Here is a 15747-nt window from a genome sequence, read left to right as displayed (position 1 = left end):
TCAAATCTATAACATTTTCTAAGCCCCTGTTTGTCTTCTCTTCTCCACATTTTTTCTCTTGTGTGTGTTAAATTTTCTTTAACCAAGCTCCTCTTTTTGCTACCACTCTGGTCCAAACTGCTGCTGTCTTTTGCACAGATGGAAAATAATAGCCTGATTTTGGAATATAAACTGATATTTCTGCTTCTACCATTATTTCCCCCCCTCTCTGCCCTCTAGTTTGATAAAAGCCAGACCCTTGCTCAAACCCTCCATTTTTTGCTTATATTACCCCACGTAATGGCAAAAGTCATCAAAATGAGCCACTGCACTATGGAATTTATCCACCACTTCCTACCCCTCAACATTTCTCTAATCTCATTTTATGTTTTCCAATTGCCTTTCCTTTTATTCATCCACTCCAGTTACTCCTTACTTATTTCTCAAACACATATAAGCACACTGCTACCCCAAGATTTTGTACCTGGAGTTTCTTCTATTTGGAATACTCTTTATTCGGGTATCTATTGTTCCCCTACCAAACTTTCTTGAGGCCTTTGTCCAATTTGGCAAATGTGAGCAAAAAATGTCTTCTACAGTCTTATTTAGAGGATCATATAATTAGAATCATTCCAAGTATCAATTAGTAAGACGTTGTTTAACTGCAATGTATCCATGATACATTAATAAAGGAAAGGATGTATATATAATATTTAAAATATTCAAGATATGTTATTAAGTGAAAAAAATCAGGTCCTCTAATATTAGCTATGGAACAATCCTAAGCACACCAATAGAGGAAATTCAAGTGGAATTAACATCTATATAAAAATATAAATGGTTATAATGCTAAAATGTTATTATTAATCATTTTAAAGATTTTTAAAAATATTTCTTGTAAATTATACTTTTCCTACCTTTGACAATGTTCTATTGTGTAATAAAGAAATTGAAACATTAAAAAGCAAAACCTCATGAACAGTGACAGGAAGCTGAAATGAGGAAAGCTGAAGAAAAAGAAATGACAAAGGATGATTCTAACAAAAGTCTCCAGGAGACTTTCCTTTGGAAATCCAGGGTTTCTATTATATATCACATATTTTGGACCTACTTCATAGATTGATATTGTATCACATTGATTGGGTTATTAATCTTTCTTTATTTACTTCTATAACATTTTCTTTTATAGTAAATTTATAGCTTAGTACCTGGTAAAATAGTCATCCTTATCTATCTTTATTTCTTTCAATTATATTTATCAATTGCTCTTATCTAACCATATATAAAAGTTAGAGTAACTTTACCAATATCAAAAAATATTTAATGCAAAAAATAATATCATGATCTCCCCTGGAATTTCATTAAATCTATGAGGTATTTTACCATGAAACTAGGTAGTGTGTGTCTCTTTCAATGAAAGAAACTGGTGTTTCCTTTGTGCATGCATGTCAATATTTATTTGTATCTTTCATTAATATTACTTAGATACTTTCTATTACACAAACATTTTTGTTTATATAGCATCATTTTTGTTGATGTTGTTAATTTATAGTTTTTTTTTGTTTTGCCAGCAGAGAGGAAAACTACTAATTTTTCCATTTAATTTTATTGGGCTACTTTTGGACATTATTGCTTATAAAATTGTACATAAATATAATTTTTAGATTTAAGACATGTCCATATGTAGCAAATCATATACTTATAAGGTAATAATAAGGCAAAGTGGATTAAGCATGGTTTGTTATTGTCTTTTCCAAAGAAACAGTTTATGGATAAACAAATTCTACTTTCTGTTACCCCATTAAATTATGTTTTAACTTTGCTGTTTTTCTATTTGCCAATATTTTTTGGCTGTACCTCCCACCAAGTTTCATACATTGTAGGTATCTCAAAACTTGAAGTTATTCTTGGAAGCCGAGTTGTCAAAAAAAAAAAAAAAAACAACAAATGGCCATTTCAGTATATCTTTTACAGAAGCATTTAATTTTGTTGTGTGACTAAATTGAAGAGCTTTTGCCTTTATTTATAAAATATACAACTGCCAAAAACAGAAGGGTGGGTACACAAAGCAGCTTGTCTTCCTTTTCAGTGTTTTCTTTATTGAGTGAAAGGCTTAAGTACAATGAACAATTTTAAAAAGGAACATGACTAGGTGCAGATTTTGTGATTATCCAAGATAAGTGCACTTTAATTTTAATTAATTGTTAATAATTTTCTAGTGCTGCAGATTTATATAACAAGAGATGTAGTTTTGTCTTATACTGATCACAACCACAGTAGGATGCCAGAAATACTTGCCAAAAATGCTGCATTTAATTTCTAGTTTCATCAATGATACCAAAAATTTATAATTAACACGTAGTGTTACAATGAAGTCAAAGTTAAGTTTATCTTGAAGTACAGCCAAGCCATCATTATTGAAGCTTTAATGGATTGAATGTATAAAAAAAAATAACAGTGACAAAATCATTCCCTAACTAATTTCTATATGTTGAACTGAATTAAGGAATTACAAGCAAGATGGGTAAAATAAACACTATATGGGCTGTGGAATTACACAATGATGTGAGGAATTACAGTCACTGAGTTCTCAAAGTAACAGCCACAGACAAAACGTGAGTCAAAACAATTTACAATGAAATTGTTCAGTTTCATTAAGTATCATTTAACCCATCAACCAAAGAGACAGAACATCAAATCATGAGAAGACTTGCCAGGAGCTTTCTCAGCTACCAGCTAGCAGGAAAATGACTGACCCTTTTTTACTTTAAAATCTAAAGTCTCAAGGCTAATATTGAGATTCAAATATTATTTCTACTTAGAAAAAGAATGTTGAACTTCATAGGTATTAAATATTATGCTGCACCATACACAACCAGGAAGTAATGAAACCTGAATGCAAACTCTATTCTGTCTGACTTCCATAACTATATTTTCTCTATACCATACACAAGGAAGAAAAAAGCTGGAGGCCAGAAAGTATATATATATATATATTTGTAGATGGACACATTAACTTTATTTTATTTATTTACCTTTATGAGGTGCTGAGGATTGAACCCACTACTAGGGAAGCACTCTACCACTGAGCCACAATACCAGCCCCAGAAAGTATTTCTTTTGGTGAAACACAGTCTATGATTAAAGTATTCTCAATTTTTTATATGATAATCCTATTAATTATATTATTCAAATAGGTGCTGTTTTTAAAGAGACCATGCAAGATTCTACTACACCTCAAAATGTGGGCCCATTTCTCTCCTCTTGGTTTTAACTCCCCATCAATCATCTACACATATAATTCCACTGGCAATCTGAATAAAAGGAATTAAAATCTGAATTCAGTAGAGTAAATAAATAAATATCTCCATTAAATTTGGGAAATAATAACATAGTTTTTACAAGAAAATTGCACTAAATGTTTACATTTCACAAGATGCTAAACTTTTCCCTTTCCTAAGATCATATTTGATGACACAGGGGAAAAGGTGATGAAGTTAAATTACACTCAGAGTGTGCTAATGTAATTTGGAACAGGATCGAACCCAGTGTCATAAGCAGATGCCTACAAATCTGATTATTAGATTATTATTAGATAATCAGGTTTCATTCATTTGATGTCATGTTAAAACTAAGATTGTATGATGGAGTACTAGCATGGCAGTATGTAAAAACGTGGATGTGTAACCGATGTGATTCTGCAATCTGTATACGGGGTAAAAATGGGAGTTCATAATCCACTTGAATCAAATGTATGAAATATGATATGTCAAGAGCTTTGTAATGTTTTGAACAACTAATAAAAAAAGGAATAAGGACTTTGATGCTGGAAGGAAATGTGCTGTGATCTCAAGATAAGCACAGTTGTAGACCTTTTAAAAAGTTATTTAATGTCTCTTATTTTCAAATTCTTCATCTATAATGTGGTTAAACAATTCTCTAACTTGCAGCATTGTTTGCGGTAGGCCCTGTCTAAAGTATCTGATAGAATAAAATATGGGCTATTTTTATAACAGATATTGAAGGACATAACAGAAACAATTACATATTCTGTGTTCAAATTTCATATCCTCCTAAACAATACAAATACTGTAACACTGATGAAATCCACCTATTTCAGCAATGGAATGAAAACTTCAAATAAGCATGTGGGAAAATTATTTTGCAAAGATTTACCTCATGTTACCCCTACTCAAACGTGAGTTCTAGTGCCCAGTATATTTCTTTTGACCTCTTCCTTCTAATTCTAGAATGTAATCTGAGCCATACAATTCTACATAAAATATAGCACAAAAGTATCCTAACTATGTCAAAAGTGAGTGTTGTCAAGATTAAATTATTCTAAACAAATGATAATGGACTCTAACTATTCATATGCCCACCCACACCATATCTTTGCATCTTTTGGGGGGAGAAATTTGAATTAAGTGCATGAAATAGGAGAGGATTATTTCTAAATATGATAGAATTGAAATCTCATGGAATTTATCTGCATGTTAAGTTGGATATACAAAACTATGAATCATTGTTTCTATATCATAATATGATAATTTTTCAAAGCCTGATACCCAGATACAAAAATCTAGTCTTCCTCTTGCTAAACTCTTATTATACTGTTTATATTAACTATAAAGGAAAAGAGGCAAAGAATGATGGTATTTGATATATCTAGACAAAGGTTTTATGTCAGAAGTCTGAGAAATACTACAAAATGCAGCATTTTATCAGAGAAATGACAATCTTTCAAAATCTTAAAGCATTTTAAATTGATCTATTAGGACACAGTGGTTTTATTGTGTATTGAAAATACTTATTTTAATTTTTTAGAAAACTAGGTTATTCATGCAAAATGCATTTCCACCTGTAAGACACAAACCATCTAATTTATAGTCCATGAAACAAAAATCTATGTATTTACACCTAAATTCAATAACAAATTTAAATTCTAATTTAAGTTCTAAAAAATCTTAGGCATTTCAGAAAACAAATACAATAAGTTGATTATTTAAATGAATATCTTAAGAATCAGTTCATAGCTATCTACAGGCTACTTCTGCTAAGGAAAGATATGAAGGATAAGTCAATTGATCATATTTTTGAAAAACTTGCATTTTTTACACTTATTTCTGACATTATTCTGAAAAAAGATACAATGTCTATCTTAATCAGTAGAACATTCCTTAGAACACAGTTTCTACTGTAGTTTTAATGAAGTGAGAGGTACTATTTGGATAGGAGAAGCCTGTTGAACCTGATAACACTGGAGACTACACAGATACCCAGAGAAGAGTAAAGGGACAGAAAAGAAGTTTGATTTTTCTGAAATGAAAGCCATAGTGAATTAAGATAATTGAGAAAGAGAAAAATTGAATTATTTCAGAGGCAATGTTAGGGATGGATTGAAAGATAACTTGAGGATGTACTGGGGAATAAAATAGACCAAATTATGTTATGCACATGTATGAATATGTAACAATTAAACTTGCTATTATGTGTAATTATAATGTACCATTAAAAATCTAGTTAAATAAAAGAAGAAAGATAAATTGAGAATTCTGATGAGGATTACAGCAGCAGAGGAGGTAGATTATGCCATTTTTTGGGAAAGCAGGGAGAGGATTGAGTTTGGTTGTAACCTGGAGAAACAAAATTGTGTAATTTATGTAGTTCATCTTTATTTAGTGCCAATTTTATGGTATGCCTTTGGCCTCAGTCTAACTGAAAAAAAAGCAAAGCCAATGCAAATGAAATAAACTATATTTAAGGAAAGTGACACAAGGTATTTAGTTAGAAAAGACGAGATAGTAAGGTATTATTTCCCCTCCCTCCCTCCCACTTTTCCTTCTTTTCTCTCCGACTCCCTTCTTCACTATCTCCCTCCTTTCCTTTAACATTTGTTGAGCACCTACTATGCCAACCACTGTAAAAGCAGACAAGAAATCTGAGTTTCATGTTAGAGAAAAATCAAACAAGTATAATGTGGTACGATAATTGCTATAAGAAAATCTAAAACATGTTGAGTTCTTATTAGTCACGCTGCTAAACATGTTGTGTAATTAATCACTCAAAGACCATCATGTCTGTTTTAGTCATCTTTTGTATCATTGACAAGAACAGTGAAGAGGAATAAAGGCTTATTTATGGTTTTGAGGTCTCAGTTCATAGATGACCAACTCCATTTTGCTGGGCCTGAGGTGAATGTATCATGACATGAGGGTTTGGTAGAGTTAAGCAGCTTAGGACATGGAACTCAAGAAGCAGGGAAATAAAGGTCTGCTCACCAGGGACAAAATATAAACCCCAAAGTCAGGTCACCAGGGCCCACCTCCTCCATTCATATCCTACCTGCCTACAGTTACCACCCAGTTAATCCTTATCAGTGGATTAATGCACCTATTAAGTTAAGGCTCTCAAAACCCAATAATTTCACCTCTGAATTTTTTTTTTTTTGCATTGTCTCACACATTAGCTTTTGGGGGACACCTCATATCTAAACCACAATAACATCCTTATATGATTAGTACAATTAATATTTAAACTAAAACAACATCCTTATGTGATCAGTACCATTATCCACACTTTACAAACGAGGAAATTGAAGCAAAACATTTTGTGCAACTGTCAAAGGTCACACTGCTAATAAGCAGCAAAATTTAGGTTTGAATCCAGGCAGAATGGCTATGTGCCACCACTGTGCCTCTTTGATACAACATGAAGTATATCCAGGGTTACACAGAAATACATAAGTACTTTCATTTTTTTAAAAATATATCTGCTTGTACCACATTTCCAAAACCACTTGTCATTACATAATAATTATGATAGAATTGAAATCTCCTGGAATTTTTCTGAATCTTAATGGATTATACAAAACTATGAATCATTGTTTCCATTATCAAAATGTGATATTTTTCAAAGCCTGATACCAGATAAAAAAATCTAGTCTTCCTCTTGCTAGACATTATAATGCTATTTATATTAACTGTAAAGGAAAAGTATGAAAGAATGATACTATTTGTAATATGTAGGCAAAGGTTTTATGTGGAAGGTATGAGATACACTACAAAGAGCAGCATTTTATCAGTCTTGCTTGCAAATTGGTCATTCTTGGTTCTTGGTGGGAAAAGCAATTCGGCTCTCTCTTCAAGTTCAACATTTTAAGTAATTTATAAATAAATAATTAGAAAAATAAATTCTAAGCATTAAAGTTTTCTTGGTTGCCTCCAAAGAAGCAGTGGAGAGCCTGTGAAGGAAAATGAAGTAAGTCTTTCAAGACAGATGCAAATTCACCAGTGATAAGGGGAAACTATGTGAGGTAGATGAAATACCAAAGCAAAGCTTTTTTCCAAAAGTATAATCATTATATGTGTTGTATAATTTCATGTGGTTAGGACTCGGTGTGTGTGATAACCTAGGGTGGCTAACACATATGAGGTGAGAGGACAGTAAGCTTTTTGAATAGTGTTTGTGCAATATGAAGATCTCTGAATGGAGGTCTCCAAAGCCAGTACAACACAATATCTGGGTACGATGCGGTAAGGCTTTTTTTACCTTGTGCAATACAGCCTGATACTGCAGTTGAGAGAACTAAGAACATTTTTAAGTAGTTAATTTTATGCAAACTCATTCTTTGATGATTAGAACCCTCTCAATCTTTTTGTAATAAGTCAAGAAGTGACCAAGAAAAATGCTTTCTAACTCCAAAGAATTTCACAATTATTTTTAACACAAAAAGCAGTTTTAAAAAATTGCCCTTAAAGATGAGTTGTGCTTTTTTCTCAAAAACACAGGTATTCCTAATTTTTTGACCTTTTATGTGATGATGAGCATTTGGTAACGGTGTGCTATATGCAGATATTTTTGAAAATAATAATACAGTTAATCATCCCATCAAAGGAAAGGTGACATTTTAACAGTGAACAAAAAAGACACTATTTTCAAAAGAAACTTGTGCTATACAACATTTGATAACATGTTTGACAGTGTTTCCCTTGTGAATCTATGTAAGGACAGTGAACTTTAAAAGTTCTTGTATCTTTTTTCTTTTTTTCTTTCTATTTTTTTAATATTTGAAAATTTCTGATTATTTTATAAGACCAGTTGATGTACCTCAAGATAAAAGAAATTCCTAGCAAAAGTTTACAAAAATACCTTTGCATAATTGGTAGCTGCATTTGACAATCTGTATCTGCCAATTCATAGGTACAGATTGTGGTGCTTTACTTTCCTTTTAGTTTTCTACCTTTATGAAGGATCATTTGCAGCCTTCATAGCTGCTAAATTCAATCACAGATCTGATTCTTGAGTTGCAGTTGTTAACTGCAATCATTAAATTCAGTTTTTTTAAAATATAAGCATAATCTTTTCTTACCAAAGAGTCATTTTAATATTAGAGGTTCTTTTTCTTTCTTTCTTTCTTTCTTTTTTGTCACAACCAACCAAAATTAGAGGCCATAAAATAACAATATGGAATTTCAATTACTGCCAATTGTATCCTCATCTTTTATTTTAGTGGTATATGTGTATGTATGTGTATGTATGTTGTTACATAAATGAAACGCCAGTTTAACAGCAAATGCTAATAGCACTCCCCCACCGAAAAAAAAAAAAAAGGAGACTACTGTGGTAAAAACCTGAAGGTCAGATTGATTATAGGAGCCACTGAAATGACCAGGTACATGAAGAAGGTGGACCCCAGTTAAGAGGCAGCTTGGTTCCTGATTACAACTGACCACTTGGCTGATTTAGGCAACATATTTCCCAGAAGTTCTTTTTTCTCAATTCTGAAATAAAGATAATAACAATACCCACGTAATCAGATTCCAATAAGCATTATATAGCTGCTGTAGGAAAAGTGAAGGCACATAAGATCTCTAGTAAATATAGGTTCAGAATAAAATCCTGAGAGAAAAGTCGTGAACTGGGGTTTTGTTTCTACATTCAGACCTTCAAAGAATGTCAGACTCCTCTGAGAGTTCAGCAGAACCCCGTGGGGAAAACCAGTAGAGCTAATGTACCCTGAGGCTGGACTATGAAGTAGATGGGTCAGGCACAAACAGGATTCAACAGGCTAACTTTTTGTGAGTTCATAGTTTTTTGACTTTATAGGAACTCACAGTGATTAGTTATTGGCTCATTTGGTCAAAGCTAAGACGGAAGAGTGCTGAGTGCTAGATCTGTGCATAAAGTTAGCTAGTTTGGGGAGTACGGAGTGGTCACTAAAGGTAACCCAGGCCACCAACACTCTGTGGGGTCACAAGAGATAAAATGTTAGCAGTTCTGACCAATGCCACCCATCTCTGACACAGCTCACAGGCAGATCACTCATCTCATTCTCATTCTGTGCTTTACTATACAGAGAACATATTCTTTACTTCCAAAAAATTCCAAAAGCCTTAATATTTTCATTAGATTTGTGAATGACTAATAATCTCATTGCTATTATTTTAAGCAGGTTTCCAAATCACTCATGTACTTTGGAATTTTTTATGCTGCTTTTTGGGAGGACATTATCATTTTTCACTAAATTTATCATACAAAATATAATTTTCTGACAATAAAGCAATCTTTTTTTTCAATCTTAGCTGAATAGTTTTACTGTTTCATAATGTTGACAAAACATAGAGGCAACCCTGTAAAGCAGAACAATTTCATGAGTTTCCAAACTACAAGTTCTTTTATAGCCTCTATTTGGTAATTATAGAGATTTATATCTCTCTCCTCATCCCCCACAAAATTCAAAACTGATCTGTCCATTTGACTTAGAGACTGACTTAGAGGTCTCCACATTCATTATCTTCCATAATAAGCTGTTCGATTAAGTTAGTGATTTAAGACTAGTATATGTTTGAGAGTGGAAGAAGGAACTTTAAAACTAATTTATAGGAATATAATCTGCTGATCATTTTTACATTTCATCAAAAAATATTTTAGAGGGGGTCTCAATAGTAATTGATCACATCAACATGACAAAATTTAGCATTATTGCTTCACTAATAAGAAAAGGAAGTCATTCATCTTCCTTTAGGTCCAGACCTTCAGGATAACCTAACAACTTACCATTTATCAAGGCATTAACATATTTTAAAATTATCAAGAAGGATATTATAGGTGTAGTTGATGTCACAAGTCAAAGAAAGTCATCTATTATCAATACATTTTTTTCTATTTGTACTATTACAAAGAAAAACCTATAGCAATCTTGGTTTCCCTCTTCAATGGCTCATAATATTCAACTGCAAATATAAATCAGCTTCAACTCTTCCCTGATCCATTGGGAAAACAACGAATAATTCCAATCTTAGTAAAATATTCAATTATATTATGTAAACAATATATCAGGTAGCTTTAAAAACTATATATATAAAAGGCTGGGAACAAGCTCAGTTGATAGAGTGCTTGCCTCACATGCACAAGACCCTGGATTCAATCCCCAGCACCAAAATAAATAAATAAATAAATAATACATATAAAATGAATTTTTTAAAAACTGAGTGATTCATGGATTTTTCTTGTTTGATTTTTAAATAAATAATGTATTTCTGAAACAAAGTTATCAGAACTACCTAATGCAACTCTGGTGAAATAATTCTGTTAATTCTATAGTTGTTGATTTTATGTGTAAAATTTTGTATCAATATTTTAATTAGCAGACTACATTATCTAATTTTTAAAAACAAATTAACTACTACTCTTTTACAGAGTAGTCTTCTATAATACATAGTTATCAATTTAATTTTTTAAACCTCTTGGTTAAAATATTTTCATGAAATAATTTTTTTTCAATCAATAATGCATTTACTGTATACTTACGAATAACATTTAATTTGTATCAAAATATTTTAGAGTTCTTTTCTTGTATCAATGATCATGAAGCTAGTATGTATAATATTAATAACATTATAATATTAGTAATATAAATTTTAATTTGCCATTAAATCAATTAAAAATATATATGCTTTTTGAAATCATATCTCTGGGACTCATTGACCAATGCACTTACATTTAACCCACATGTAATACCACTACTATGCTAAGGCACAGTGTTGTGCTGAGTCCCTCATTTTTTCCTGATAGTATGGGGAATAAGAGTACCAGAGGAGGAGCTTTGCAACATCAGGGTGGAAGGTCACACTTGATAAGTAACTTTATGTATTTAAGGCACATATAGTAGAGGCAACTTTTCTTACAGATAATTACCAGAGATTCAGTTTTTCACATGAGAGAAAGTAAATAAGAAATAACATTCAGTTATAGCACTTAAAATAAGAATAAGAATATAAAGTCAATAAAAAATGAGTCTTAAACTTAGGTCATTGAATATTTTCTCTCTTGGTTTCCTTTGAACGGTTACTTTTATTATATATTCACATTTAAGTTTTTAGGGCTAAATGCTTTGAAAATCTTGCTTTTACATTGATGGTCCATTAACAGGAACAAATTCCCTTCATCAGGGTCTAAGCTATTTAAAGCAAGGAGGGGCATGTGGGAACTTTGTATCAAACAACAAATCATTCTGACCTCTTTCTTAAATCATGTCTGGTAATTCTTCCCACAATGTCCCCCTGACTTCTGCTACCTCAGAATTCTACATCTCTGTGATACATGAAGCTGGTGACTAAGACACATGTTGCTCTGCTATTTTATCGTACTATATAAGGCTGAGGACGTCTTATTCCCCACTGATCTGAAATGAATTCACCTCAGTGGACTAAATAGGGCCTCACATACTGAACCTGCATCCCTGCCCATACCATTTGTATGTCCATCAAAATACTCCTTTATGTCAAATATGCTTTGTATAAGGGAAGATAATGATGTAAATTATAAGATGCTCTTCCTAATGGATCCTGGAACTAGAACTAGGGTTATTTTATATTTTCTTGGATAGTCACCTAGAGTCATTTTCTCTTTAATCCTCATCAAATGTTGCTAAGAATATGAATACATTGTCTTGCAAATTGTAACATTCTTCAAATGTAACATTCTTCAACAAACTTCTGTGCTCTGTCTCTTGTTTCTTGTATTTTTAGTTCTTTCCTCTCTGCCCTCTCCTCCCTAAGTAAATAAACATACTGGCTCCTATGGAACAAAGCACCTTTTATTTGACCTCTAGAGCTACAGTCTCTTCTCCTGAATCATTAGAAAATATAGTCTCCATATCTTGTTTCCATTTCTTAGCACCAAATCCATTCTTAAAGCCATGTAATCCAGACTGTCTGATTTTATCTATGAAAATCCCATGAACCAGGAGAACTCTCAATCTCAGACTAATCAGGAAAGTTGATCACTCTAAATTCCTCCTCTTCCCATGATCTCCACCTCTATTCACACCTCAAGTTCTGATACTTAGACCTATCTTTAGTACTTTCTCTCCTTTTCATTTTCACAGTCAAGCTTCAGTTCAAATTCTCATCCACTCACAGCTTGTTGTATGCTCCTTCAGGAGACTAGCTCCTTGCTTTACTATCAAAGTAATGTATTAAAGGAAAACCTGGTTATTACAATGTTTGTACAGCACTCTTCCTTCTATTCCTCTGAAATAATTTGAAACAGATTCTTCATGCATGTACACTCTGACCTGCCATTTCTCCCTTCTTCCTTTAGTTCTGAGAGTGTGGCACTGCAGCCTCCCAAGTCCATGGCTTTGTATATATGCTGCCCTGTCCTAGAATTCATCTCTCTCCAGACGCCCTGGTGCATCCTCCTTACTCTCCAAATCACAGCTCAAGCATAGCCTTCCTGGAAGCTGCTTACTTGCTCACAGCAGATGAGGCTCCTTGCTTTCCCCTGGCACATGTATGTTCTTATTTTATCACATACCTCACTTCATTAAAATGATCTCATTTCTATTTTCTTACAAACTGACAAACTCCTTGAGGGGAGGCTCATGCTTTCCTGTTTTTATCAACTGCACCAACAGTTTCTATCCCCTATAATTATTGAATTAATCAAATTAATATTTGATGAAATGATTATATTGCTTTTATGTTCTAGCAGTTAAGAGGCAGGATTTAGACATTGTAAGTAGGAACTTACTTTTACCCTCCACATCCTTTTAAAGTCATACCCAATACCTGCAGAATGACTGAGTGACTACTTATCAAAACCTGGGAAAAGGGAGATGATTTGCTTACTGTTCGTGCATCCCATAAGGAGAGGGTCTTGTCTGCTGAACCTGTGAGAAGAGTGTTGGAGAAAGGAAAAAACTCAATGCTGTTCACAGAATCTGTATGTCCGTAAAAAGTATATCTGCATCTTTCACTGTATGGAGAGAAAACAAGAGGTAAAAATTTATTATCTAAATGTGTATGCTGTCTATACAAAGCTAATAAAAACAATTTTAGTATCTAAGGCATAACATGTAATTTTGTAAATGGAAAAAACCTTTATAAGTACATTTTAAAAAGGAAATTTAATAACCACATTTTATTCTAAACACTTTACAGAATTAGTAGCATCAACTTGACTAGATCTAAATTAACTTCAATTTATAGAATCACTTGGTAAAATCATCTTTAGATTCTTATTTATATCATAAAATGACTACATACAAATTGTTTTCATCTAATAAAGAAAGGTGTTAAGAAAAGAAATCTAACACTAATCCATAAGATTGAATATACTTTTTCAGGTCATACTTTTTATTTTTTTCTTAACCTTGGCTGTATATTAGAATCACCCAAGACACTTAGAAAATATTGATATCCAGTTTCAAGCCCCAGATATTCTATTTCAATTGATCTGAGATGGAGCCTGGTATTAGTGTATTAACACCTCCCCTGGTAAATTGTATCTTGCCTTTAGGGATGAGAATCTGAGCCAGTGATTCTGAAAGTGTTTTACTCAGACTAGCAATATCAGCATCACTTGGGAACGTGTCCAAAATGCAAATTCTCAATCTCATCCCAAACTTGTTGTAACAGAAACTCTGGAATGGGGCCCAACAATCTGTTTTAGCAACCCCTCCAGGGGATTCTGATGCTGAACTTTGAGAACCACTGATTTAAACTATTAGAAATGATGGAGAATGAAATACAACTGCCACTTTGTCTTTTGCCATAATTAGAAAGGGTATTTCTCAATGAAGCAAGGTACGCACACAGAATAGAATCACTCTTTGTTTGTAATGATTGTTTTTAAGTAACTTTAATAATGAACCTATTTTAAAAAGAGAGAAAGGATAGAAACAGAATAAGTTCTGAGAACAAAGAGCTAAATATAAATGCAATCCCTAATATGATAATCATTTGATCTCTTGACCATCTGGTTCTTCTCTCACCTAAGTCATGCCTCATGTTATATTGTAAGATTTGTGGGCAAAACTCTGTATGGGAGCCAAAAGATTGGATTCCAGTGCTGAGTTTGACAAATCATAGATAAATAATTTAATTTCAGTGGCAGATTTCCTTCTTGCATGAATGAAATAATTTAACTCAATGAACTCAGAGATCCAGTCCAGTTCTACCATTCTGAGATTCTTTAACTAAAGTAGTAAATATAAAGTAAAAAGGAAGAAATCAATTTGAGCATAGCATTTAAGAATTGTTATAGTTTGTTCTTTCCTTATTAAGTTTTGGCATTTTTGAGAAGGCAAGAGAAATTACTGTTCATTTGTATATGAGTATTATGTAAATTACTTAACAACATGCCCCTTTATATATCAAGGCTAAGTATTATAGTAATTAGCAACTGGAGCAAGGAAATAAAATCAATAAATTTGTTAATTAGGGACATTTTATATAGTTCCTTTACCTCAATATCGAGCTATGCTGACAATATTTTGATGATTAAAGTTGATGATGTGTCAAAATATAGCAAGGTCAACAAACCATGACCCATAGATTAACCACTTATTTTTGTAAATAAGATTTTATTGGAACATGTTAATTTGTCTACACATGGTCTATTTCTGTTTTCCCAGTACAGTCACAGAATTACATAGTTACAACAGAGATCATATAGTTCACAGCCTAAAATATTGAATACATGGCCCTATGCAAAAACTTTTGCTGCTGCCTGGGGTTGTAGCTCACTGGTAGAACACTTGCCTAGCATGTGAGAGGCACTGGGTTTGATCCTCAGCACCACATATGAAAATTAAATAAAATAAAAGTCCTTTGACAACGAAAAAAATATTAAAAAAAACAAACAAAACTTTTGCTGATCTGCTGTCAAATTCAAGAGTAAAGCCTAAGGACAGTAATAAAGAAAGTCTGTACTGTTGACTTGCTTGCATTCAAAATACCTGAGGAAAGGTATCTGAGTTAGGAATGGCAATAGTTTGTATGAGGATTCACATAAATTCTTGGCAAGGGTCATGACAACATTTCCACAGAGTATAATTTCACAGGGCCAAGCAGAAATTTCCTTCTCTATTGTTGAGAGATTAGCAATGATACCAGAGATCAGACCCTGCTAGAAGACACTGGAGTTGAATGTTACCCAGAGTGAAGAGGCTTCACTGATTATCTCAGACTTTCAGGTGGGATTACAGAAAGGCTCTCACAGCAGTAAGGGTCAGGGTCATGAACTGAGTTTAAAATTAAAGTAGACTTATCTTACCAAAGAATAAAATCAAACAAGGAAGGGCAAATATAATCTGCCCAGAATTCCACTGCTTGCTAGAATAGAAAGTATTAGCTTTTACAGGAAGACAACTAGAAGTTGTTCCCAAAATTATAATTATGTCACTAACAACATCCAGCATAGATATACATATATATATATATATATATATATATATATATATATATATATGGTGTGTGT

General features: G+C 32.7%; 1 protein-coding gene across 1 annotated transcript in view; it reads right to left on the bottom strand.

Moving 5' to 3' along the window:
* Spag16 (sperm associated antigen 16) overlaps positions 1-15747 on the bottom strand; it is a 917689-nt gene that overhangs the window by 328139 nt on the left and 573803 nt on the right. Inside the window, exon 13 of the mRNA XM_077799366.1 lies at positions 13116-13242. Within this exon, the coding sequence (XP_077655492.1) occupies positions 13116-13242 (127 nt within the window). The remainder of the gene's footprint in view (positions 1-13115; positions 13243-15747) is intronic.

This window comes from Urocitellus parryii, chromosome 1 (assembly GCF_045843805.1).
Source record: "Urocitellus parryii isolate mUroPar1 chromosome 1, mUroPar1.hap1, whole genome shotgun sequence".
In the NCBI taxonomy this organism is placed as follows: domain Eukaryota; kingdom Metazoa; phylum Chordata; class Mammalia; order Rodentia; family Sciuridae; genus Urocitellus; species Urocitellus parryii.
Note: the sequence above shows the minus strand (reverse complement) of the source record. Positions and strands in the feature narration are given on the sequence as shown.